Genomic DNA, 26,973 nt, shown 5'->3' with positions numbered 1-26,973 from the left:
CCATCTGACCCAGCAATTCCCATTACTGAGTTTATGCCCAAAGGAATATAAATCATTCTATTATAAAGATACCTGCACGCATATTTTCAATACAGCACTACTCACAATAGCAAACACATGGAATCAACCCAAATGCCCATCAATGATAGACTGGATAAAGAAAATGTGGTACATATACACCATAGAATACAATGCAGCCAGCCATAAAAAGGAACAGGATCATGTCCTTCGCAAGCACATAGATGGAGCTGGAAGCCATTATCCTTAACAAACTAACACAGGAACTGAAGACCAAACATTGCATGCTCTCATTTAAAGGTAGGAGCTGAACGATGAGAACACATGGACATGGGGGGTGAGGGGGAGAGCATCAGAAAAAATATCTAATGCATGCTGGGCATAACGCCTAGGTGATGGGTTGATCTGTGCAGCAAACCACTAAGACATGTTTACCCCTGTAACCAATCTGCACACCCTACTCATGTACCCTGGAACTTAAAATAAAAGTTGAAGGGGGAAAAAAAGGGAGCAAAAGACTGAATAGGCGTTTCCCAAAAAATATACTAAGCAAAAGTCATGGGAAAAGGAGCTCAGCATCATTAGTCATCAGGGAAATAGAAGTTAAAGCCACAATGAGATATTGCTACATTCTCACTAAAATGACAGATTAAAAAGCCTGAAAATACCCAATGTTTAGGGGAGATACAGAAACTGGAACTCTCATACATTGGTGGTGGAAATTTTAAACGGCCCATTTTGGAAAACAGTTTGGCAGTTTCCTATAAACATAAATGGGAGCTTTCTTTATAATAACACGAAACTGGAAAAAACGTAAATGTCTTAAAAAACACAAATGTCTTTATGCCCCCGCCCCCACTTTTAGAGATAAAACCAAAAAGAAATGATCTACTAATACACACGAAGACATGGATGACTTTTAAAAACATGCTGAGCAAAAGAAGGCAGACACACAAAAAAATACGTTCTACGATTCCATTTATATGAAATTTTAGAACAGATAAAACTTATCTATAGAAGTAGTTCTCAACTGAGGAAATTATGCCCTCCCTTTCCCTGGGCCATGCTGGTATGTTTTTTGTTACCATAACTGGGGTGGCATGTGTATGGTGGTGGTTCCTACTGGCATCTGGTGGGTAGAGGTCAGGGATGCTGTTAAATGTTCTATAATACACAGGACAGCAGCCACAGCAAAGCATTACCAGGCCCAAGATGTTGAAAGTGCCCAGGTCCAGGTTGAGAAATTCTGTTCTAAGTGATCAGTGGTGGTCTAGATGGAAGTGAGGATATTGAATGAAATAATTCAGGGGATAATAAAAATCTTGTGCATTTTATTTACTTATTTATTTATTTATTTATTTATTTTTGAGACAGTCTTACTCTGTTGCCCAGGCTGAAGTGCAGCAGCATGATTGCGGCTCAGTGTAACCTCTGCCTCCCAGGTTCAAGTGATTCTCCTGCCCCAGTGTCTCGTGTAGCTGGGAATACCAGTGTCCAGCTAATTTTTTGTATTTTTAGTAGAGAAAGGGTTTCACCATGTTGGTCAGGCTGGTCTCAAACACCTGACTTTGTGATCTGCCCACCTTGGCCTCTCAAAGTGCTGGGATTACAGACGTGAGTCACCGTGCCCAGTCAATGTTCTCTATTTTAATTGTGGTAGTGACTGATTTGTCAAAACTCACCACTCTGCACACACTTCAAATGTGTAAATTTTACTGTATGCAAAATTTACTTCCAAGTTGATATTAAAAAATATAGTGCCTGTCAAATAACATAAGACTATGTTAAACAGTTTGCTTTTTAAAATACATGTACAGAAAAGACAGGAAAGGCAAATACCATTAAAGACAGGAAAAGCGAATACCATTGGTGGGATTATAAATAATTTTGAATTTTTTGCCCTGTTGTTCATTTGCTTAATATTAACCAAAAATTTAATAACCTTATGTGAACACACACACATGCATGCGCGCGCGCACACACACACACACACACAAACATCCAGTACCTAAAACAGGTACAAATAAATGAGGGGAATAGGAAAGCACAGGTGCTCATGAATATTTAATTGTGATATTTGATCATAAGACTTAAGTTATTTCAAGCAACTATAAAAATGTGTACTGCAAAGGCAGTTAGATGTAAATTTTTATTCTAAAACACTGCTTAACTATTTAATGAGCTCAGTTATAAATATAATTCTTTCAATACAGTAAGTTTGTAAGGAGGAATTTTCACTAGAAACAATGCTATGAAGCCCTAATAAAGCAGGGTGAAAAGGTTAAGACATTCTTTAAAGGTAAAGGAATAAAGTTACCAAGTAAGGAATAATCCATTTCACTGTATTAATATGGTTGAAAACATAGTAGATACAATTCAGTTATGATCATCAACAGGCCAGGGACTGAGCAAAGTGTGAGGAATTTATTATAAAAATGTCTCTGAGGAACTGACCAATGGAGAAAAATGGTATTGTCAACAAATCAAATACAAACGGGCTAAAGGCTACGATGGAGGTTTGAAAGTGGTACAATGAAAGATGCCAAGCAACTACCTATGCCTGGAGGAAGCATTTCCAAAGGTGACATCATAGCTAGAGCTTGTCTGGTGAAAAATCATCAGATAATTTAGAAATCTGAAAAATACACAAAACCCCAAAACCACCACCACCATCACATAATAATTTTGTTACACTGCGGTCACATGTTATAGTCTTAAAGGTCAGCAATGAGAAAGTCTTTTCCTCAAAAAGAAGATTATCCTACATGTTGAGTAAGGAAATAATAACTACTGAGAAAATCCCATATCCAAGGGGGAAATACATTTAAGATTCACCTTGATAGAAGATGTACTCCCTCAGCTTCCACTATGTCTATGTTTGGCAATTTAAGTATCTGACACTATTCAAAAGCATAGTGACCAAACAAAATCAATTAGGCTGCAGTTAAAGAATTCTATATGAATACATGTTAATATAGAATTAATATATAGCTTCATACTAAAACATCTCCATACATTAGTAAGGGAATATTTAAGATGCCTCCCAAAAGGGAGACTCTGGGAATCCTACAGTACAGTACATCTTTGACAATAAGTTTTCAAGCCATAAGAGATGCTTATAAACATATGGGACAAACAATTACTCTATGCTTCTAAAAATGATTCCAAAAAGGTAAAAAGGTCAATTTCTATCTAATGCAGAGAGACAAGCTTGTAAGCTGGTGGGATGGTGAGAGACTGCTTGTAGAACCTGTCTGCCTTGCTCCTTGGATTTCCTGTAATTTTGAACCTTACTGAAATTAAGGCATTGAAACTGAATTTCAACGAGTTTATTTAAACAGAACGAATTCTGTGCAGTAGAAAATCCAATTTTGGCGGTGAAAAAGTCGTCCCAAAGACAAAGGGTCTTCAGTACATCTGACTTTTTGGAGATAGCAGCAATATGTCCTATTCTTTCTCTCTTGACTCAGACTGAAAGAACTACTGCAGGCACTTCAGGTAACACCATTTCCTGGTAGTGTGATTCAGGTAACCGGAAAAAAAGGAAAAATGCTTAAAGCAATAAACTAGTTTAAAAGGGAGCCTTGTGGAGTCCTCCTGTAATAACCAGTGAATTAGAAACTCTTGATGTTTTATAGATACTGACTACAGCGGAGTCAGGAGCAAGTGCAACACCAGCCAAAGGTTGGAGGCAGGCAGAGAGAACAGTCACTGCCTGATCCTTTTGCTTCCACCGCAAAAGAGCGCCCCCACCCCAATACTGTCGTTTCCTAAAATGTCCTTATTCTCAAGACCCACCCAGAAATACCCTCTCTCCCCCGCAGTAACTCCTTACAATCCCAACAACCCCGCCAGAGTGTGACAGGCTGCGTCCACTTACTGAGCTGTCCCCCGCCCGACGTTGTACTCGGTTCCCGACCTCCAGCGCCTCCAACGCCTCCAACGCCTGCTGCTCCAGGGACACCTGGAGCCCCCATCCCCGGCGGGGTCCCACTTTGCCTCTCGAAGTTGCCTGGATTGGAGAAGTAGTCGCGCAGCCGAGGCAGCTCGCGGCCGCTCTCTAACAGCTCCGTATGCAGCTCCAGGGCGGTCAGCAAGTATTGATCGCGCAACAGCTGAGCCGCGATTGCATCAATTGACAATCTGGCCGGGGTCTCCCCGGCGCCCCCCAGGGCCACCGCAGCCGCTGACGCCTCCCCAGGGAGCCCTGGCCGCGCAGTGCTTCCTGAGGCCACTGGATCCTGTGGTGACAACGAGCCCGCAGAGCCAGGATCTAGGCCACTCCCGGCACCCAGCCGAAGTATTGCCCGCCGTTCCTCTGTTGCCGCTACCTCGTCATCGTCCTCGTCCGAATCGCTGAGAAATGGATTCACTCCGCCACCACTGCCACTACCTCCAGGCGCCATCGCCGCCATCTTATCCTGTCAGGAGTGTGGGCGCCTCCCTTACTGGCTCCGACAGGCCGCAGCCCGAATCCCCTATGCCTCAGGGGACACAGCGCACCTCCACGGCCCCGGCCTGACCACGTCCTGCCTCCCAACTTAGAGACTTGGAGTAGGATCCGAGGCAGGAGGTCCGGATGTAGCTGCAACTGATGCCTCAGCCTCTGCTGCACCAGCAGCCCGGCTCTGCAGGCGTCTTCCTGGTCTCCAGTCTCGCGATAACTGGAGCGTGCCCTGCTCCTCTCCCCATCCAGCCCCGCCCCAGCCCCGCCCCAACCTGCTTCAGTTCCGCCCATTCCCAGCTCCAAAAGCAAAGATTGAAGGCCCCGCTCTCCGCTCAAAAGCAAAATCCCATCCACAACTCCTCCATGATTGGTCAGAGAAGGAAGGCGTGGAGAGGACTGACGGGGGACTGGCCGGAGAATTATCGCGAGAGCAGCAGCGACCGGGTAGGTGTTGGGGGCGTTCCGGGGTTGAGGGGTGGTTGTAGTGGTGGCTTAGGTATACCCTCCCGGCTGTAGCTTCAGTGGGTAGAGGGGACCCCTGCCCAAGGGCTTTAATGGAGCTGGGTCCTGCCTTCGCGCTGAGGAGCCCTTGTTTTCGAGATCAGGCCTGACCAGGATAAGCTCCAGGTAAAGTTCAGGGACCAGTGTGTGGAGGGTGTCGGCGCCCAAACTGTGGTGTCGCGCCCGCGAACGCGCTGCTTCCCTTAGTGCGCTGCACATTTTCTCGCTGTTTGCTGCCAGTGGTGACATTTTGTCTCCACGGATATCAAGTGGCCAGGCCTGTAGTCAGAATTTGACTTCCCTTCTTTTCCCTTCTTTGCCACGTGCTTGCACACATGGGTGGCCTAGCGACAGCCTGACTTCTTGCAGCTGCGGAGCGCGTCTTCCCGCCCCGGACTTGGTCCTGTCTGTAGGTGGTACGGGGGCTGGAGAGGCTAAACGGAAAAGGGAACCCTGAAGTTGGCATTTGCCTGGATCTGGAAAACAAACAGGTGCTCAATAAACGCTTAGGATTTTAATACACGATTTACACAACAGGGACCCTTCAAAACATCAAATGTTGTATCACCAGTAAACAGATAAGTGAACTTAAGCCTGGAGCGTTTGATATAAAATCAACTCCACGCCGGGCGTGGTGGCTCACGATTCTAATTCCAGCACTTTGGGAGGCCGGCGGGCGGATCACGAGGTCAGGAGTTCGAGACCAGCCTGACCAACATGGTGAAACCCCCGTCTCTACTAAAAATACAAAAATTAGTTGGGCATGGTCGCGCGCACCTGTAATCCCAGCGACTCGGGAGGCTGAGGCAGGAGAATTGCTCGAACCCGGGAGGTGGAGGTTGCAGTGAGCCAAAGTTGCGCCGCTGCACTCCAACCTGGGCGACAGAGCGAGACTCTATCTCAAAAAAAGAAAAAAAAAAATCAACTTTCCTAATAAGGAGTCAATCATTTCTCTTATGTCCCAAACTATTCGTTATCCACTGTCTCCTCCAACATTTCTGACTTGTTCATTCAGGGCTAGAATCAAGGTTTTGGAACTTAACTGTTTTAAAAGTTGAATGCTTCAGAGAGTTTTGATTTCCTTTATGAAGTGTTAGCATATAAAGCATGTATCCTAAGTTTAGAAGATCAACGTTCATCTTTTATGTTATTCCTTGATTATGATCTGAAAGCATAAAGGATTTTCCAGTCAATGCGATTAAACTGCTATTTCTTATAACTCCTATTTTTTTCACCCACGAATGACCACTTCTGCAGATTTTAGATTTCCTTTCTTAGTGTACAGCTTCCAGTAAGCGCCGAAATACATAGCAGCAGTAATAGGACTGTCAGCTAAGTGACATATTACATTCAGCGTGTAGTAAACATTCCACAGTAAAGTATCTCCCTTTAGCTCCATGGAAAAATTAAAACAGAGCATTCTTACATAACCTCAGGTCGGGTTATTGGCTTACATGTAAAGCTATGCCGGCAGTTACGAGTAGGCTTTAATTTCAGTTTACCCAGGCTCAGTAAAGTCAAATTCTCATTTGAATGGGACTTGGGGTTTTTTAAATTTTATTTTTGCTAGAAGTTTTTTTAAAAAAAATACCAAGAATTTAAAGTATTTTTTATAGGACATTAGTTCCCAATATTTTAATGATAAATATTTGTCTGTGCTGCATATTAAAGAAAAACATGGGGAAAAAAATCCCCCACATCGAATCAAAATGGCAAATACTGTATCCTGTTAGAGATTTCTTAGCAAAAGGGATTGCTGATCCGTATTTTAGTTGGGTTTCCCAGAAAGATTAAAATGGAACCAGTTTCTGTAATGTAGGAATGAAGTATTAGTGAATGGCATGGAAAGGGCATGATTAGAAATAGATTGTTTATAGACAATATTTCCATCTCTGTGATTGGGAAATTTAGAAATCTCCTGCATTTAGAATTCCTGAAGAGGATTATGCTTATCAGATAGAAAAGCTTAAGTTCAGATCCCAATTCTACTGGTTATTTATTGTGAGACCTTGAAAAAGTTACCTAACTTCTCAGCTTCATCTATCAAAGGGGATAAGGAAAGTACACAGAATTGTGAATGTTCTTGTCCCAGTGCCTGGTACCTGCTACACAATAAATGTTACTGTGGTCAGTTATTAATTAATGAAATATTAGTATATGTTGAGAACATTTGACAGATTTTTAAAAATAAAACTAATGTCAATTTTTTTGGCAGTGCAAACCCGAAAAAGAAATTAAGTCAGTAAGGCTGAAAGGGAGTATCTTATTTAGGGTCTCAGTTCTAAAGCACAGGTTGAAAATAGATTTAAAATGTTTCCTTAGAGAGTCGTAATTTTATTTGCATGTAGAGAAGTTCTTCCTGTACAAATCTGTAGTTTTCGACTTCTGTTTCTGCTTCCTATCCTATAACCATGAACTTGTGTGTTTGATCTTGTGTTTGAATGTGTGTTATGGGCTTACACCCCATAACAAATCAACTGCCCAGTCTTCCCAGTAGGTACTTTTCTTTCCTACAATACAGAGGTTTGGTTATAAATGAATAATGTTTAAGAAGTAGCACACACTGGAATATTAATAATTGCCAATCACTACTTATACCAATTTATTTCTAATAGTGTTGGGGAATTTCCGTTCTGCTTAGTATGATTTTCATTAATCTAGGCCTTTAAAACTAATGTTTCATCTGACTAATGATAGTTATTAAAGCTTGTGCCTTAGCAATGAAGATGTGAAAGATGGCTTTTTTCAAAGCACGTCAATCATTTTAGTATTTAAAAAATTATTCTAGGCTTTAATAGTCTTAAAAGAATGACAAGTAACTTTCTGAATGCAGGTTTTAGTTGATTTGAGCTTTTAGTAATACCTCGTTTTATTGTTTTTCAATGTGTGGTGAACAGCCACAGATAGAAACTAGATAACCTTTATTGGTACATAAATATATCCTTTAATAATTTTAATAGTTCTGTGTTCATTTTGGAGGTATTTCTTTTTCAGTAAATCTGAATAAATTGTGATTTTCTTTAAAGAGAAATATTAAGTAATATTGTTTAGTATTAAGCAGTTAAGCTAATTAAAATAAGTAGTGTGTGAATACTGATATTTTGCAATCACTGCAATTTTATTTACATTAATAGTAAATTACTTTAGCATAAAAGATTTAGTTTTTTTTTTTTAAGTATTTTGAATCTTTGCATTTTGTTCTGGAGGAATAAAAAACAGAAGCAGGGCATCCTCTAGTGGCTATAGTGCATATTGCATTTAACCTTGAAATAATAATTCTAAATAATTTCTTCAGCAAACATTTGAGTCCTTACTAAGTGTATAGGACTATGATGAGTGTTGGAGATGCCTGTCCTGCTGTCATGGAATTGTGGTGAAGTAACAGAGACAGATATTAATACAAATAGTCATAGACAGAGCTATGTAATCACAAACTGAACTAAAAGTTTTCATTTCTGACTTAATCTGCACAGTCCCTGAGGAAGTGATGCAGGAAATGGAATGTTAGGCGAGAGTGGAAGATAGCTTGCAAGTGCATTCTGCAAAGAGGAATTGAACCTATGAAGGTCTTACAGCAATGGGATACTTGAAAAAATAAAAGCAGGGGCCAGAGATGTGAGATATTACAAAGTAAAAGGGCGTGCTATGAGACAGGGTTAGAAAGGAAGGCAGAGGCTGGCCTATAAAAGACCTTAGTCGGGGCCGGGCGCGGTGGCTCAAGCCTGTAATCCCAGCACTTTGGGAGGCTGAGGCGGGTGGATCACGAGGTCAAGATATCGAGACCATCCTGGTCAACATGGTGAAACTCCGTCTCTACTAAAGATACAAAAAAAAATTAGCTGGGCATGGTGGCGCATGCCTGTAATCCCAGCTACTCAGGAGGCTGAGGCAGGAGAATTGCCTGAACCCAGGAGGCAGAGGTTGCGGTGAGCTGAGATCATGCCATTGCACTCCAGCCTGGGTAACAAGAGCGAAACTCCGTCTCAAAAAAAAAAAAAAAAAAGACCTTAGTCGCATTAAGGATTTTATTCTTGATTAGTATGTGAAAAGGCACTTGAGAGTTTTATGCAAGGGGTCAGATGTTCAGATTTGCATTTTGAAAAAGGAAAACAAGTAGTACTCTGGCTATATGGCAAGAAACGGATCAAAGAAGGGTCAGCATATAAAGGGGAGACCTATTCCTGCATTGTAGGAGTTAGCATAAGAGATGGTCTACATCTTAAACTACAAAGGTGTCAGTAGAGAATAAGACAAATAAATAGATTCAAAAAACACAAACTGGACAATTGTTGGACTAAATGGAGGGGAAGAATAGGATGTAAAGAATGACACCTGTTTCTCAGACTTACATACTTGGTGGGAAGGCGGTGCGACCTCCTGAGATTGTGAGCACTAAGGATTTAGGAGGTAGTAGATAAGGCTCATGAGAAATATTACGAGTTTGGTTTTAAACCTACTCAGTTTGAGTGTCTTTGAAATGTCCATGCAGATTTATGAAGGTTGGACTTACATATGTGGATTTGGAGCTATAATTAGTTGAGACTTTTACATATAGGTGATAACTGAAGCATGGATATGATGAAACCTGCCAGGATAGAAAGTATAGAGTGAGAAGAAAAGATAGCTGAAGACCAAGTTTTGAGTAACTCCAAAGTTCAGTGACCAGATAGAGACTGTTCAACATTGGTCAGGGCTGTAGGTGAAAAACGAAAGCAGTAATGGTCACAGAAGCCAAGTGATGAGAGCCTATTAAAAAGGAGAAGATGGCCAGGCATGGTGGCTCACACCTGTAATCCCAGCACTTTTGGAGGCTGAGGCTGGTGGATCACCTGAGGTCAGTAGTTCAAGACCAGCCTCGCCAACATGGTGAAACCCCATCTCTACTAAAAGTATAAAATTAACCTGGCATGGTGGTGCATGCCTGTAATCCCAGCTACTTGGGAGGCTGAGGCAGGAGAATTGCTTGAATCCAGGAGGTGGAGGTTGCAGTGAGCTGAGATCACACCACTGCACTCCAGCCTGGGTAATAGATAGGGCGAAGCTCCATCTAAAAAAAAAAAAACAAATAAAAATAAAAAGGAGAAGGCAACTGGGCCCAGTGGCTCACACCTGTAATCCCAGCACTTTAGGAGGCCGAGGTAAGTAGATGGCTTGAGCCCAGGTGTTAACCTGGGCAACATGGCAAGACCTCATTTCTACAAAAAAATGACAAAAATTAGCTGAATGTGGTGAACATGCACCTGTGGTCTCAGCTACTTGGGAAGCTGAGGTGGGAGGATCGCTTAGGCCCAGGAACTTAGGTTGCTTAGAGGCTGAGATAGGAGAATCACTTAAACCCGGGAGGCGGAGGTTGCAGTGAACTGAGATAGTGCTGTTGTGCTTCAGCCTGGGTGATAGAGCGAGATTCTGTCTCAAAAAAAAAAAAAAAAAGGGAAAATGGAGACTAAAAAATAGCTATTAGATTTTACACTGTTAACTGTCTTCACTTTCCTATGAAGTAATGAAAATATGGTTTAGGTTGTTTGAGATTTAGGTGGTCAGGAAATAAAAGAAGTTGCGTTCACTCTTTTCAAGAAGTTTGACCTTTTTGGGGAGAAAAGGGCAATAAATGTCTTAGATTTTGTATTAATACTGATATTTGTGAGATGTATCCTCAGAAATATAGTATTTCATTATGAATAAACAGTTTTATCTGTTCCCTATGGTTAGATATTGTTTCTAATTTTTTATTATTACAAAAAGCAAAAGCCAAGATTTAAATGTAAAGGTTTTTTAAACCTGTTTCTTTCTGATGTGTAATTTTATCTTAGCAAATTCTAAACTAGTAGCAGTACTAATACTTGTCAGCTTGTTGAAAACATAATCTGATCTCTATCTCACCCCATATACAAATAATTATTTTGTCTCAGAGGACACAAACCGACACAAATAAATGTTAAATAATGAAAGGTAAAAAGCAAAAATCTAAAACTATTGGAAGACTAAATGTGACATTAGAACCAGGGAAGTTTTCTTCTATAGTATGAGACACAAACAATTCACCCCAGAAAGGATGAATGTTCTATGAATTTTAGCGTGTTAAAGTTGAAAACTTCATTTTAACAGAAATACCTACGAACAAAATTTATATACAACTGTGTATATCTAGTTATATATAAACATATACACACATATAATTTTAATGTACAAGTTGAAGTAAAGGCCAACAACCCTAACCCTCTGATTAAAGCATATGAATAGGCGATTGAAAGGAAGGAAGACCCAATTGGCCAATAAAAACATGAAAAAATGTTCATACTCACTAGTAATCAGGTAAATACATATTCAGATAACAGGATGCCGATTTTTCCTGTTCAAATTGGCTTAAGGTAAATGTGACAGTATCAAGCAATTGTGGGAATTGAGAGATCTAGAAGCTTTCGTACATTGCCGGAGGGTATCTAAATTATTATGGACACTTTGCCAGTAAAGTTGTAAAGTTGAAAATTTTGTTTATTAGAACAATTGCCCTTATAGAGATGGCTTTCAATCTTATTTGTCCATAGAATAATTTGAAATTAAACTTTCACTGCAGGTTATATACATGCAAGAATAAAGATGTATGCACATACACGAAAAATTAAAACACAATGTTTCAAAATAATCATGTACTACTTCTGAAGTACTTTGTGATGTGATATATTCTCTAGTTTATCCTATCCTATTGTACTGTATTCTATTTCATTTAAAAAAAAAGAAAGGAAGGCTAATGGCAGTCCACCAGATTATTTTGTTGTGGGTCACTACAATTTGTAAAAATTCTAAAAATCTGCAACTTTACCGTAAGAGAGCAGCTTAAATGCCATATTATTTGTAATCATGACAAACTGCAAGCAATGTTGATCAGCAGGATAAAGTTGAAATCAATTATAGTAGAGTCATATAGGAGAATATATGTCTTGAATGTTTGAGATCATTTATAAGGCTTTTTTTGGTAGTACCAATTAGAATAAGCTTATAAAAGAAATAATGGCTTTGCATCTATACTGGTAAAAATTAATTTACAAGTAAGGTGCGGAAAGCAGGATTGGAAAAGGTGACGATTATAACATTAATGTAATCTTGTAGAATGATACATGGTTTTTATTTATTTATGTATTTATTTTGAGACAGTATCTTACTTTGTCACCCATGCTGGACAGTGGCACAATTTTGGTTCACTGGCAGCATCGATCTCCAGGGTTCAAGCAATCCTTCTGCCTCAGCCCCACAAGTAGTTGGGACTACAGGCATGCGCCACCATGCCTGGCTAATTTTTTTTGTATTTTTTATAGAGATGGGGTTTTACCATATTGCCCAAGGTGGTCTCAAACTCCTGAGCTCAAGTGATCCACCTGCCTTAGCCTTATAAAGTGCTAGGATTACAGGTGTGAGCCACCAGGCCTGTTCGACAGATGGCTTTTAATTGCACAATTGACTGGGTTTAAAATATATATTCTTCATATAGAAGAACATCAATTTATGTAGATGCCTCATGCTCTCAGGAGGTGGAGTATAACTCCTCACTCTTTAAGTGTTGGCTTCACATAGTGATTTCCTGCCAAAGAGTATAGTATAAAATGGGGAAACAAGGTGAACTTTATGGTGGAGAAACCTAACAAACCGCCTCAGCCAAGTGGTCAAGTTTCATATTAACAGTTTGATAAGTCGTGTTGACAGTACCTTTGATATGATGTGAAGAAAATGGTACTTTATGTGTGTATGTGTGTTTCCTCTTCTGAACCCATAACCCCAGTCTAAACATGAGAAAAACATCAGATAAATCCCAATAGCAAGATATTATACAAAATCTCTGACCAGTACTCCTCAAAAATCACAAGGTCATCAAAACAACTAAAGTCTGAGAAATTATCACAGCCAAGAGAAGCCTAAGGAGACAGAGTGACTAGCTGCCCTGTGGCATCCTGGTTGAGTTTCTGGAACAGAAAAAGGGTATGAGATATAGAGAAAGGATTTTGAACCCAAGTGGGCATGAATCATCTAAAGAACTAACAAACTCTATTGTACTTGCCATGAGAAAATTTGCAAACCAGTTCTTATATGGAATTTTGTAAAGTCACATATAGTTTACAATTAAAGTGACATAAATTATGATGAAAAATGTATACCACAGAATAATAAGCAAATGAACTAGTGCTAATTATATGGCTTAATAATTTATTTGAGAATCTTGTGTACAGGCCCCAAGTGCTATCTTACAGTTTTTCTTTTTCTTCTTTTTTTTTTAAAGTGGGTCTCGCCATGTTCCCAGGCTAGCCTTGAACTCCTAGGCTCAAGCAATCCTTCTATCTCACCCTCCTAAGTAGTTGGGATTACCAGCTCTGACTTAAGTTTTGGCTGGTTTGACTTCACATCACAGGTTTGTGTATTTTTAGTCAATGTTGTAAGTGGTTAAGAACACAATCTCTAGGTGACGTTACAGAAAATGGCAGAGTAGGGTGGTTTATTAACGGGGGTTAGTTCTTCCCCTGAAACAAGCATAAGGGGGCAAAGCGATAGGATCAGCTCTTTTGGGATTCTAAAATCTGTTCTGACATTTATAGCAACCAGGAGACTGCATAATGAAAAAGAGGGCAGCTGTAAGAGAGTGCTGGGCATTTAATTCACTGGACTACTATCCTCATTCACCATTGTGGCAATAGCAGCAGCTGTGGGGACCATGGCCCACATTCCTGGTGTGACGTGCTTGTATTTAGTATGGGCTCTGTTCTTAAAATACCATGGTTGTACATTTTGACCTGTCTAGTGGTTTCCTGAGTGACCAATGTAGAGGCTGAATTTTGTCTCATCCTTATCCCCCCAAAATTTGCATGTAACGCATGACCAGAAAAAACCTGAGAGGTCCTTCGGCTTCTGCCTTTGGCAGATCTGTGAGCTCTAGACAAGCAGAAGGTGAAGGCTAAGGCAGAAGTATGGCCACACTTAGTGAGAGAGTACTTCAGCTGAGAGCCAGACTACAAAAACTTGGGAGAGTACTATTTGTTTTAGTTTTAGGCACTTAAGGAAACCTAAATCTGCCATTAGCTGATCACTAGTATGACAAAACAGAGACTTCAATGACTATAAACAAAAGGAATAAAGTCTTCGCAAAAATAATTTGGAAAAGTTACTAAGTAAAAGGCTGAACCCCTCAAAAATCAAAAGAAAGTGCCAGAATCTAGAATCCAATTTCCAGAATTACTGCATTATAATATTCAGAATTCAAATTTCAACAGAAAGTTACAAAAAAGCTTACAAAGACTCAGGAAAGGATGGCCTAGTCACAGAAAAAATAAATAAACGGATGGAAGCCACTGCTGAGGAAGTCCTGACATTGAACTTAGTAGACAAAGATGTTAATCATCTGTCTTTAATATGTCAAAATGCGATGGGAAACCATAGATGAAGAACTAGAGGAAGTCAGGAAAGTAATGTATGAACAAGATATGAACATCAGTAAAGAGAGAAATTATTAAAATGAACCAAATAGAAATACTGGGGCTTAACAGTACAGTAATTGAAACAAACTGTTCACAAGAGAAAGTCAGCAGCAAATTTGAACAGGTAGGAGAAAGAATCAGTGAATTTGGAGATGGGGCAATTGCAATTATTGGAGCAGAAAGAAAAGGGAATGGAGAAAAGTGAACAAAGCCATATGTACATCATCATTAATTCATAAACTTTTTAGTATGACTTATTCCAATGTGAACATTAAATCATTTATAGTCTATAAGTTTAGCAAATGTTTGACAAGAACAAAGGTTACCTAAAATCAGAGCTAGCCATAAAACTTACGGTGGTTTATAACTATAACAGTATACCTTTTAAGTATAGATTCAGCCTTCAATTTTTTCTTTTTTTACTTTGTATTTAAAAATAATTTTTAGATCCGCGAAAAAGCTGCAAAACGGTACAGAGTTCCACTACACCCTTTACTCAATTTCACCTACTGTAAACATCTTATGTAAACAGTACAATGACCAAAACCAGTATATTAATATTTGTATAATACTATTAACTACAGATCTTAGTTGAAGTTACCTAGTTTTTCCACTATTGTCTGTTTTCTCATCCAGTTTCCCTTGTTGTGTTTAGGTAAGTCTCTTTAATCTTCTCCATTCTTTTACAGAATACTTGTCCATTATTTTGTAGACTGTCTCAATTTGGGCTTATCTGAAGTATTACCATTAATAGATTGAGATTATGCTTTTTTAACAAGCCAAGACCACCATGTTTTGCCTTTCTCTGTGCATCCGATCAGGGTTACATGATGTTAGTGTGTCTTATTGTTGGTTATGTTAACCATGACCACTTGGTTAAATGGTGTCTTTTCTCCATTGTTAGTATTTTTCCCTTTGTAAGGAATAAATATTTGGACAACATTCTTTAAGACTCCAAATATCCTGTTTCCCTGAAACTTTGATCCATTGATTTTTAGCATTTATCAATGGATCTTGGTGGCAATAATTACTGTGGTGTTTGCCTAGTTGTAATTTTATATCTCCCTCATTCCTGCTACCTGTATTAATTGAAATTCTTCTGTAAAAAAGAGATATGGGATTCTAAACTCATTAATATCTCGTTGCATTTGGGTAGAGATAAAGATAATAAGCCATTACTTGTTGAAGCAGTTCTCTCTAACACAATGTTAGAGAGAATTATCAATTGTATTCTCACTTGATTCTTTTATAGCCTATTGATATATATAATTATTTAATATATCTCATATTAAAGTTATTCAAAAATAAAAATTGCCTGAAACTTCTTGTTCATTTCGTATACCTTTTCTTTATCTGAAATTTGAGACAATAGAGCCTATACTTCCTGATTGGAAAGATTAATTAGCTAATGATGGTTCCTAAGATACCTAGGGGGAATTGTACAAGTTTTCAAGGACTTTTTATTAGTTGTCTTCCTGCCGTCTTCCCAAAAATAAATAAAATTTCTCTTTGACTTGATGCTGCATTAACTGTACTTTCAGCAAACTGGGGGAAAATAAATAAAGTTCAAATATAAACTCATTCCACCAATGAATCATAAAGTGACTGCACCACACCTTTAGAGGGGGGTGAGCATGAGTGAACAGAAGGGCAGCCATTGCCTTCATTCTAGCTTATATTCTTGTCTGAGGATACATATTAGAAACATACATTTTGGGTGTGGTGGTTTACACCTATAATCCCAGCACTTTGGGAGACCAAGGTGGGAGGTGATAGGATGCCATCATGAGGTAGGAGAGGGATGCAGGGCCATGGAGGTAGTGGAAGAAGATAGGGTATTATTCTTGGAACAATGGAAAGCCACTCACAGACTTTAAGAAGGGAAAAGATGAAATCTAATTTACTTTGAAAGGGAAACAAGTGAAAATTTTATGGGGAATGGATTGAAGATCTTTAATCTGAGTTTTGGGGTCAGTACCTATGTATAAAATTCTTGAAGAATAATTAGAATGAAGTATACGAAATTTACTACACTTTGTAGAATAAAATATATAATTAGAGGAAGGGAGAAACTTAGTTTCCTGCAGTTTGATAGGGAAGCCATTTGTAAGTTGTTGAAGAGGTCCAGGTGAATAAAATGGACTTATGTGATGGCAGTGAATGTGGAGAAGTGAAAACATGAGTTCTTTTGAAAGCAGAACTCAAATGGACACTGAGACATATTAAATGTGTAATGTTCATGTCATTTGTATTTAGTAGTAATGAACACTGCAAGTCTGTAATCAAGAAATTATGATATTAATTTGATTAGGGGAGTTGTTTTCAGAGCCTCTTAAAAGTTTTTTTGAGGAGGAGGAGATTGAATTGCATGACTTTAAAAATGGTCTCATTGTCTCATAGCCATGATTTTTATAGGAACTAAGTAACTTGCACAGGACATTCAATTTTTTGTTCAGTTAGTTGCTACATATGTTTTTTTAAAAAAATTGTGAGTACTTACCTAAAGCACTTTTAAAAACAATGCATTAGTGTTAACTGATTTAATAAAATAGTAATGTTGGGAATTTAATAGGATCAGAAAAAATGTGAATAATATAAGCTTCTGTTGCATAATGTAACTGTTAAGAGTTAATGTGTCTATGATTATACTTGTCTTTATAATTGTTTACTCGTTCAACTTACCTAATTAGATTTTTATTGCTGCATATTAAATAACAGTATGAGCCGAGACCTCACTTCATGTCTCTGGCCTTCAGCTTCTTCTTTTGTAAAATCAAAGTTTGACTCAATTGCCTTTGCTTTCTAATATATCATTTCTTCATATAGGCAACAAACATTTACTAAGGAGCTATTAATGGGTCAGTCACAGGTGGAAGAATGTTGTGAATATAGAAGTGACTGGGACTGTGTCTAAAAGATCATATAATTTAGTATGGAAAACTGAAAAAGTAAATAATTACAGCAGTGAACTAAGAGCTACTGTGAAAGTGTTTCTAAGGTAGACGATGGGAAGATGAGAAATGATCAGTTTTAATAATGAACTTATGGAAGGCATTTTAGCTTTTGCACCCTATTTGTTGCTCTTCCTTGTGTTCCAATTGAAAAGAAGGAAGGGAGAGAATTAAATAAGAGGTTGAATTGCTGGAATTTAGTGATCATGTGACTATTCCTATTTCAATGTTTAGTTTGTCTTTGTGAAACAAAACTGAAATGTTATCAGTTACTGAGTACCAAGTGTTGGGCTAGGTACTTGATGTATGTTAATCTAATCCTCACAACCACGTTTGTAGTAAATTGGTATTATCTGCATTTTACAGGTAAGAAATACAAAGTTCAGGTAATTTTAGTAATGTACCTAATGCCAGAATTTGCTAAGGACATGATATCCAAGCCCATCCAAAATAGACACCAAGGCCAGATGTGGTGGCTTACACATGTAATCCCAGCACTTTTTGGGAGGCTGAGGTGAGAGGATTGCTTCGGCCCAGGAGTTCAAGACCAACCTGGATGACATAGTGAGATTGGTCTCTACAAAAAATAAAATAAAATTAGCCAGGTGTAGTTACACACCCTGTGACCCCAGATACTTGGGATTGAGTATCTGAGCCTCAGAAGTTGTGCCGCTGTACTCTAGCCTGGGTGGCAGAGTGAGACTACTGTCTTAAAAATAAATAAATAAACTAACAAAATAAACACCAATTGCCTTTTAAAAGTTTGTAGACCACAGCCTAATAAATGGCCGAATAGAGTTATTGTCAAAATCCTTGTTATTTACAGAGTTTATTTGCATGATTGGATCACCAATAAGAAGTCCCAATCTTAATTACCAATTTGGCAGGAAAATATATCTTTGTCTTTTCTATTGCTTTCTTCAGAATAATGTAAAGTCAACTATTTACAGTTACATTTAAAAAATATGAGTTGGGTTGCTTCACAATCTAGTTATTTTTAGTATTGCTAATATCTTACATATGTATGGTATCAAATGGGAGTCTACTTATTTCCCACAATACGACTTTTTTTGTTTTGAGACAGAGTCTCCTTCTGTTGCCCAGGCTGGAGTGCAGTGGCTCCATCTTGGCTCACTGCAGCCTCCACCTCCCAGGTTCATGTGATTCTCCTGCCTCAGCCTCCTGAGTAACTGGGACTACAGGCACGCGCCTCCATGCCCGGCTAATTTTTGTATTTTTAGTAGAGATGGGATTTCACCCTATTGGCCAGGATGGTCTCAATCTCCTGACCTTGTGATCTGCCCGCCTTGGCCTCCCAAAGTACTGGGATTACAGGCATGAGCCACTGCGCCAGCCTGTTTCCCACAATACTATAATGGAGTAGGGCTGATGGTATCCTTTTTTATGAATAAGGAAACAATAATAGTGACTTTACTAGAATCCCAATCTTACTATGTAACAGAGCTATATTTTTATGTTGGCTATTACAACTTTAAGATGGTCAAAGTTCTCAAATAAAATGTTTTGTTACTTCAATAAACCTTGGAAAATTTATGATTTAGTAACTCTGATACTTAACTTAGCAAAGCTGTGCAGTGGCAAATGGGAAAAGAAAGAACATAAGTCCATAAGCCCAGGGAGTTATTTGTAAGTGCAAATGCATGTTTACAAATACATCTTAATGTACTTAACTTATAAGTACGTTAAGAAGAATACTAAGATTTATTTCCATGATAAAGAGGAGGTATTTAAATCAAAATGAACATCTGTGAATTAAATATTCCATATGTACTTTAGCTCTGGATAGAGTTTAAGATCTAACTGAAAGGAATTAAGTACTTGAAAAATGACTTATTTTGAATAACTAAATGTGGTACTTGACCCTAGACTGGGTCCTGGCCTGCAGGATGGAAAAAAAGGATAATAGGTAAATATTATGCACAATTTTAGTCAATGAATTTGACATTTAGATGAAATGGACAAATGGATAAATTCCTTAAAAACTACCAAAGGCTTACTCAAGAAGTGATAGATAATCTGAATCTCTCTCTCTCTCTCTCTCTCTCTCTGTGTGTGTGTGTATCTATATCTATATATGAAGACCTTATATTTTTAGTTAAAAACCTTGCCACAAAGAAAACCCCAAGCCAGTGGTTTCATTGGTGAATTTTGTTACTCAATAAAGGAAGAAATAATACAGATTTTACACAAACTCTTCCAAAAAGTACAAGAAGGAACAGCATTTCCCAACTCATTGTCTGATACCAAAACCAGAGAAAGATATAAGAAAAGGAAATTGGGCCAGGCGCGCCTGTAATCCCAGCACTTTGGGAGGCCGACGCGGATGGATCACGAGGTCAAAAAATCGAGACCATCCTGGTCAACATGGTGAAACCCCGTCTCTACTAAAAATACAAAAAATTAGCTGGGCATAGTGGCGCGTGCCTGTAATCCCAGCTACTCAGGAGGCTGAGGCAGGAGAATTGTCTGAACCCAGGAGGCGGAGGTAGCGGTGAGCCGAGATCGCGCCATTGCACTCCAGCCTGGGTAAACAAGAGCGAAACTCCGTCTCAAAAGAAAAAAAAGAAAAGGAAATTATCATCTCATATCTTTCATAAACTTTGCTGTAAAATATAGAAAAATTTTAAGACCAACAACATATAGAAAGAATAATACTTAATGACTAAGTGGGGATTATTCTGGGAATGTAAGATGCTTTTAACATTTGAAATTTGATCAATGTTATTTCCCACTTTAACAGGCCAAAATAGAAAAATCAGATGGTCATAATTATCTTAGTAGATGCAACAAAAAGTATTTGACAAAATCCAATATCCATTCATGATCTAAAGCTGTCAGCATATTAGGAGTAAAAGGAAACTTCCTCAGCCTGAGGGAATCTACAAAAACCTGGAAAAGTGACAGCTTTCATCCTAATATTGGAAACAAGGCAAGGGTTTCTGCTGTAACCCCTCTATTCAACATCATACTGGAGATCCTAGATAATACAAAATGCATAAGATGTAAATAAAATACATAAAGATTGACAAGAAGTACAACTGTCTTTATTCAAAAGTAACATAATTATTTCCTGTGTTAAAGGATGTAAAGTTAAAAGCATATACACAGAAGCCACCATAGCAGTTGATCAGTGTTGCAGGGTACAGGGTCAGTATAGAAAAATCAATGTTGATTAAGAATTCACAAGGAGAAATTGATATAAAAAATAACGGTACAATTGTACCAAGAATGAAATTTGTAAAGATGGGATTTAAAAATTATGTAGAAGACCTATACATTTGAAACTGCAGATCCTTTATTCTTTAATTAGGGAAATTAAAGGAGACCTAAATAAATGAAGAGTTATATTGTATTCCTGGACAGAGAGACTAAATATTGTTATCGGTTCTTCCCCAGTTGGTCTATGTATGGATTTAACGCTGTTCCAAACAGAATGTCATCATGCTTTTTTATAGACATTGACATTTCTTCTGCAGCTTCCTTACCTCTCTCAGCCTTCATAGAATTGAAGAGAGGTAGGTAGGGTCTTACTCTAAATTAGGCTTTGGCTTGAGGAAATGTGGCTGGTTTGATTTTCTGAACAGACCACTCACATTTTCTTCATGTCAGCAATAAAACTTTCACTTTATTATCATTCATGTAGTCAGTGGAGTAGCACTTTTAATTTTCTTCAAGAACTTTCCTTTGCATTTACAAATTGGATAACAAGAGGCCTAGCTATCAGCCTATCTTGGCTTTCAAAATGCCTTCACTAAGCTTAATCATCTCCAACTTTTGAGTTAAAATGAGAGACACCTGACTCTTTCTTTCACTTGAACACTTAGGTGGCCATTGTAGGGTTATTAATTGGCCTAATTTCAATTTAATTGTGCTTTGGAATAGCAAGGTCCAAGGAGAGGGGGATGACCAGTTGCCAGAACAGCCAGAATACACACATTTATTAAGTTTGCTGTTTTATATGTAATTGTTTCAAAACAATTATAATCATGACATGAAAGATCACTGATCATAGAGCAACATAACTGATAACAGTAATGAAAACGTTTGAAATCTTGCAAGAATTACAAAATATGACACAGAGACATCAATTATTGGGAAAATGGCACCAATAATTCCCAGATATTATTGGGAAAATGGCACCAATATACTTACTTAATGCTGGGTTGCCTCAAACTGTCAATTTGTAAAAATCTGCAAAGAGCAATAAAGTAAAGCACAATAAAATGTGATATGCCTGCATCTAGAATATGTTAAAAATCATTATGATTCCATAACAAGAAGACAATCTAATTAAAAAATTAAATTCATACAAACAGTAGGTGAGTAAGCCTAAGGAAAGATACTCAGTAACATTAATCATTAGCGAAATTATATTAAAATCACAACAAGCTACCACTACACACCCACTTCAGATAAAGTTTAAAAGATTGGCAAGACCAGGTGTTGCTGAGGATTAGAGCCACTGAAACTCTCATATGCTGCTGGTGGGAATGTAAAATGGTATAACAATTTGGAAAAGGAGTTTGTCAGTTTTTGTAAAAGTTAAACATGGCTGGGCACAGTGGCTCACACCTGTAATCCCGGCAACTTTGGGAGAATTTTATAAGATGAAAAGTTCTGGAGATTGGTTGTACAACACTGTGAATATATTTAATACTACTGAAGTCTGTACTTTAAAATGTCTAAAATGGTAAATGTAATGTGAATTTTTTAACAATTAAAAAAAATCCCAAAACCCAAAATGTTTTATGTTCTAGGAACAGTATTATGTCTCAGTCCTGGGCAAAGTGAGAGAAGATGTAGCCTTATTGAGACCTGTAACTTTAAACATAGATATTCCTTAAAAGGTAAATCTTTTTGAACAGATGACGATAAACCTGGAGGGTAAATTTAGAATATAGATATTTTTGCATTTCTTCTTCATATTCTGAGGGAATTTTAAGTAGGTGGCCCAACAAAATGCTCTTGAAGCAAAATCGGAAACAAAAAATCCCATGTGCTACAAAAGTAACTAATCTGGGTTTCTTCAGGGACCAGAATACCATGCAAATACTGGCTTTGAAAATAACATAATAAAGGTTATCTCCAACAGGAGAATACAACTGGGTCAGGTTTATTATTAGGTATACTGCAGTCCATTTTTTCACTGGGACCTCTGTGTTGCCTGTAGAGTAGAAAAGGTCCAATGTCTAAAAGAACTCTACTGTAGTAATCAAAAGAGCAAGTCATGAAGAAGTGTAACTGGGAAATCAGTACACACCCTTACTGGCTAGCAGGCAAGTAAATAGAAATGGACATAAATTTAAAGTACTGTAATATTACTGATGCACTAAAAAGATTACTGTTAAAGTTCAAAACTTTCAGATTTGGGCACTTTACAGTTACTTACACATTCCTAATGGAATTTTAAATTGGTTTAGTAATTTGAAGAATTTTTTCACAGTCTTTGAACCTTTGATTCTACATTAAGAATTATATTTAAGGAAAGAACAGAAATATATTCAAAATTATTTTACATTCACATTGATAATTTAGTATTTAATGTTCATTAGGTTGTTTAGTGAAAATACATGAAATTTACTTTTTAAAAAAATTAAGGACAGTAATTATTATTCTAAACTACATCAGAAAATGGAAAGTTGATTTGTAGTAGCATGAAAGAGGGGAGGGAATATGCTATATGACAAGTAAAGATTCTCTTTGTCAGTTAGCTATGAGATGCAAAATAGCATCTACTCACTAAAGAATTTTTGTACTTTGTAGAATATCTTTGCTATTTAGTTGATCCTTGGTTCTCAGAAAATCAGTGGCTTGTAATTTGACCTTTTGCTCTACTGTGTTTTCTTTTTTATAATCTGCTTGACTTTAATGAGTATTTTTCCAATGTTTCATTTGTTTTTGCAAGGTATTTTGCCATCCTTTATTTCCATGATGTGATTCTTCATGCCAAGAAGAAAAACATGTGTCTGTAGTTAAAATTACCTCATCTTTGGTGTTTTTCAGCCTAGGATCACTATGTGTAACTAATGCTATTACATCACAAGTAAGACAAGTTCCAATACTTTTTTTTCCCCCTTGATCTGCAGAGATTCACCAATAGCAAATTACAGACTGGCTTGGAAAGCAACCCACGTTCAGTTTGATCTTGGCAGTATAATGGTATATTCCTTTACAGCATTATTTAGATGTTTTATATTGCTTTTTCTTCCTTATGTATTTGTAAGTTCATCAGCTCTGTGATGAACTTACAGAGAACTCAATACTCTCTATAGTACCCCAGCACCCAATTACACATGGGATGTGTGCACAAAACATTTTTATTGAATGGATAAAATGTAACCTCTTTGATTTATTCGGGAAACTAAAATACAGTGTTTTTTAATAAGTACAAATTTTCTGAAACACAGATGAAATTTAACTTCATATGATTCTGCCAAATGTGATAGAATGCATGGTTCCTGCCCAGTGTAGTAATAGTCAAGAGAGCCAGAATACCCCTGAGCTGATTACCAAAGTAGGAAGAAAAAAGAAAAATCACAAACATTTAAATAAATTAAATCAGTTCGCACACATCTAAATAATTATGAATTATTTAAATAATTAAAAATCCCTTATTAGCAATGATTGTCATATAGACAACCAAGAGTTTCATGAGTTGTGTTTTCTCTCTTTGTAGGATTTGACTTGGTTGAACACTAACTCTTTTAGGGCTGATTTAATTTTTTATTTGTTCTTTGGTCCTGTGTTAATTTTTATGAGCTTATTATGCACTTAAATTAATTATAGTTTATTTGTCCCAATTATTATATTTGAACTTTTTCTTTTTCCTTGGATGTACTTTATTATGTATTTGATTTCAGTATTGTCACATTAATAAATAATGCTTATTGTTATCACTAGAAATGAAAGTAAAGTTGTGAGTTATATGATGATTAAAAGTATATATGAAAATACATATGATCGCATTAAGATTTACCTCAATTTAATGTTGTTCCCTCTTTCAGCTGTTCTTGAAGACTAATTAGTTACACTGGACATGCTGCTGTTCTTTGCTTTGGGATTGCTTGTACATTTTGTGTTCTTTGCCTCCATCTTTGACATTTATTTTACATCTCCTCTGGTTCATGGAATGACTCCTCAGTTTACACCATTGCCTCCTCCAGCAAGAAGATTAGTGTTGTTTGTTGCTGATGGCCTTCGAGCAGACGCACTTTACGAATTAGATGAAAATGGAAACTCTAGAGCACCGTTTATTAGGTAAGCATGTAAACAGATACAGAGACATCTCTTTAAATGTTATTCTGAGTTAAGTAAACTGCAAAATATCTTACTGCTTATTGCACACTGGGTATGGGGTGATGATGAGAAAGAGAATAGGGCACTTGTCTTATGGGTTAGCACTAGATGCCAGTTTATTTCCTCCTAGGTATTATTTCTACTGTTGTTGAAGCTGATAACCAGTGAATTGAAATGGATGGGCTTAGCTGCTTAAGCTACCTTGTCCTAATTTCCCTAATCTGGCTCAGGACTCACTGTAATATTTTTTTCTTAAAAAAAACTTCTTATTTTATAAAAGAAAAACAAGCATAAATATCAATGAATTACTAATTTCAGTGATGTTTAACTAGAAAATATAGACTTCAAATTAAGACACAATCTTCTATAAAATAGGATAAAGCCCTTCCAAGTTTATATCACTGTTTAATGTAACTTTGGCTTCTATTAAGTGGCATTTCAACTACAGAAAAGTTGAAAGGACTATATGATAAAAAGAAATATTTAATTTCTTGGACTTACAAGGTGCCTACAAACAATTGCTCTTTTTCTGATTAGAGGCAACTCCTGAAAAGCCTAATGGTGTTGTGGAGAGATCAAAATCAAATTCTAGAGGAAATTTCTCTAAAATATTCTATCTTCCCCCTTCCCCATCTGTCATCATTACCTCCTATCACTTTACTGTGTTTTATTTTTCTTTATAGTATTTAACACAGTGAAAGTTCCATGAGAGCTGGGACTTACCCACTACTTTATCTCTAGTTCCTGTAATATAACGGGAAACTAACAAATATTTGTTGACAGCTAGAAGAGTGGATGAACTTGAATGTTGTGTTGAATTTTCAGAAATAAATTTATGATGGCTCAAAGAAATGCATAACATATTGAGGAATAAAAATAAATAAGTGACTCAAGTTAATAGGGGCACATTGAGGGAAAATCAGATCAATCCAAGGTTGAGTACAGTACACAAAAATGTGTAACAAATTTCTATCAATAATTAAAATATTTGGGTGAATTTCTTCGTTGTCAAAGAAAAGAGAGAAATATACTTCATTTCAAAATTAAGAGGATAAAAATATATGGGTTTCAATTTCTTCCTGGTTTAGTCTTGGGAGGGTGCAAGTATCCAGGAATTTATCCATTTCTTCCTGGGTTATGTGCACAGTAATCTCTGATGGTAGATTGTATTTCTGTGGAATTAGTGGTGATATTCCCCTTTATAATTTTTTATTACATCAATTTGATTTTTCTCTCTTTTCTTTTTTATTATCTATTTTGTTGATCTTTTAAAAAGAAAAACCACCTCTTGGATGTATTGATTTTTTTTTAAGGCTTTTTGTGTATCTGTCTCCTTCAGTTCTGCTCTGATCTTAGTTATTTCTTGTCTTCTGCTAGCTTTTGAGTTTTTTTGATCTTGTTCCTTTAGCTCTTTCAATGTTGACAATAGGGTGTCGACTTGAGATCTTTCCTTGCTTCTCATGTGGGAATTTATTGCTATAAATTTCCCTCTAGACAGTGCTTTAAATGTGTCCCAGAGATTCTGGTACGTTGTGTCTTTGTTCTTGTTGGTTTTGAAGAACATCTTTATTTCTGCCTTCATTTCATTGTTTAACCAGTTGACATTCAGGAGCCAGTTGTTCAGTTTCCCTGAAGTTGCGTGGTTCTGAGTTAGTTTCTTAATCCTGAGTTCAAATTTGATAGCACTGTGGTCTGAGAGACAGTTATGATTTCCATTCTTTTGCATTTGCGCAGTGATTTACTTCCAGTTATGTGGTCAGTTTTAGAGTAGGTACGATGTGGTGCTGAGAAGAATGTGTATTCTGTAGACTTGGGGTGGAGAGTTCTGTAGATGTCTAGTAGGTCCGCTTGGTCCAGATCTGATTTCAAGTCCTGGATATCCTTGTTAATTTTGTCTTGTTGATTTGTCTAATATTGACAGTGGAGTGTTAAAGTCTCCCACTTTTATTGTGTGGGAATCTAAATCTCTTTGTAGGTCGTTAAGAACTTGCTTTATGTATCTGGGTGCTCCTGTATTGGGTGCGTATATATTTAGGATTGTTAGCTCTTCTTGTTGCATTGATCCTTTTACCATTATGTAATACCCTTCTTTGTCTCTTTGATCTTTGTTGGTTTAAAGTCCACCTTATCAGAGACTAAGCTTGCAATTCCTGCTTTTTTTTGCTCTCCATTTGCTTGGTAAATCTTCCTCTATCCCTTTATTTTGGGCCTCTCTGTGTCCTTGCATGTGAAGTGGGTTTCCTGAATATAGCACACCGATGGGTCTTGACTTTTTATCCAA

General features: G+C 37.4%; 2 protein-coding genes across 20 annotated transcripts in view; one reads left to right on the top strand and one right to left on the bottom strand.

Annotated features, from left to right (window-relative positions):
- RELCH (RAB11 binding and LisH domain, coiled-coil and HEAT repeat containing) overlaps positions 1 to 4,684 on the bottom strand; it is a 120,553-nt gene extending 115,869 nt beyond the window's left edge. For 8 of the 9 annotated variants that reach the window (XR_013525936.1, XR_013525937.1, XM_008979915.5 and 5 more), the window contains exon 1: positions 3,899 to 4,684. Coding sequence is in view for 7 of the 9 variants with exons in the window: in XM_008979915.5 (XP_008978163.2) it covers positions 3,899 to 4,433 (535 nt within the window). In the remaining 2 variants the exon portion in view is untranslated. The remainder of the gene's footprint in view (positions 1 to 3,898) is intronic. The other variant, XM_035271280.3, reaches the window with a different exon arrangement.
- Positions 4,685 to 4,878: 194 nt separating this feature from the next.
- Positions 4,879 to 26,973, top strand: part of PIGN (phosphatidylinositol glycan anchor biosynthesis class N) — a 143,264-nt gene continuing 121,169 nt past the window's right edge. For 4 of the 11 annotated variants that reach the window (XM_035271292.3, XM_054244278.2, XM_035271282.3 and 1 more), the window contains exons 1-2: positions 4,879 to 5,092; positions 24,401 to 24,653. In XM_035271292.3, the coding sequence (XP_035127183.3) occupies positions 24,433 to 24,653 (221 nt within the window). In that variant the 5' untranslated portion in view covers positions 4,879 to 5,092; positions 24,401 to 24,432. Of the gene's footprint in view, positions 5,458 to 23,301; positions 23,440 to 23,482; positions 23,556 to 24,400; positions 24,654 to 26,973 lie in introns of all 11 variants that reach the window. The other 7 variants (XM_078348254.1, XM_035271290.3, XM_035271283.3 and 4 more) reach the window with 6 other exon arrangements.

Source organism: Callithrix jacchus, chromosome 13 (genome assembly GCF_049354715.1).
Source record: "Callithrix jacchus isolate 240 chromosome 13, calJac240_pri, whole genome shotgun sequence".
NCBI classification, from domain to species: domain Eukaryota; kingdom Metazoa; phylum Chordata; class Mammalia; order Primates; family Cebidae; genus Callithrix; species Callithrix jacchus.
Note: the sequence above shows the minus strand (reverse complement) of the source record. Positions and strands in the feature narration are given on the sequence as shown.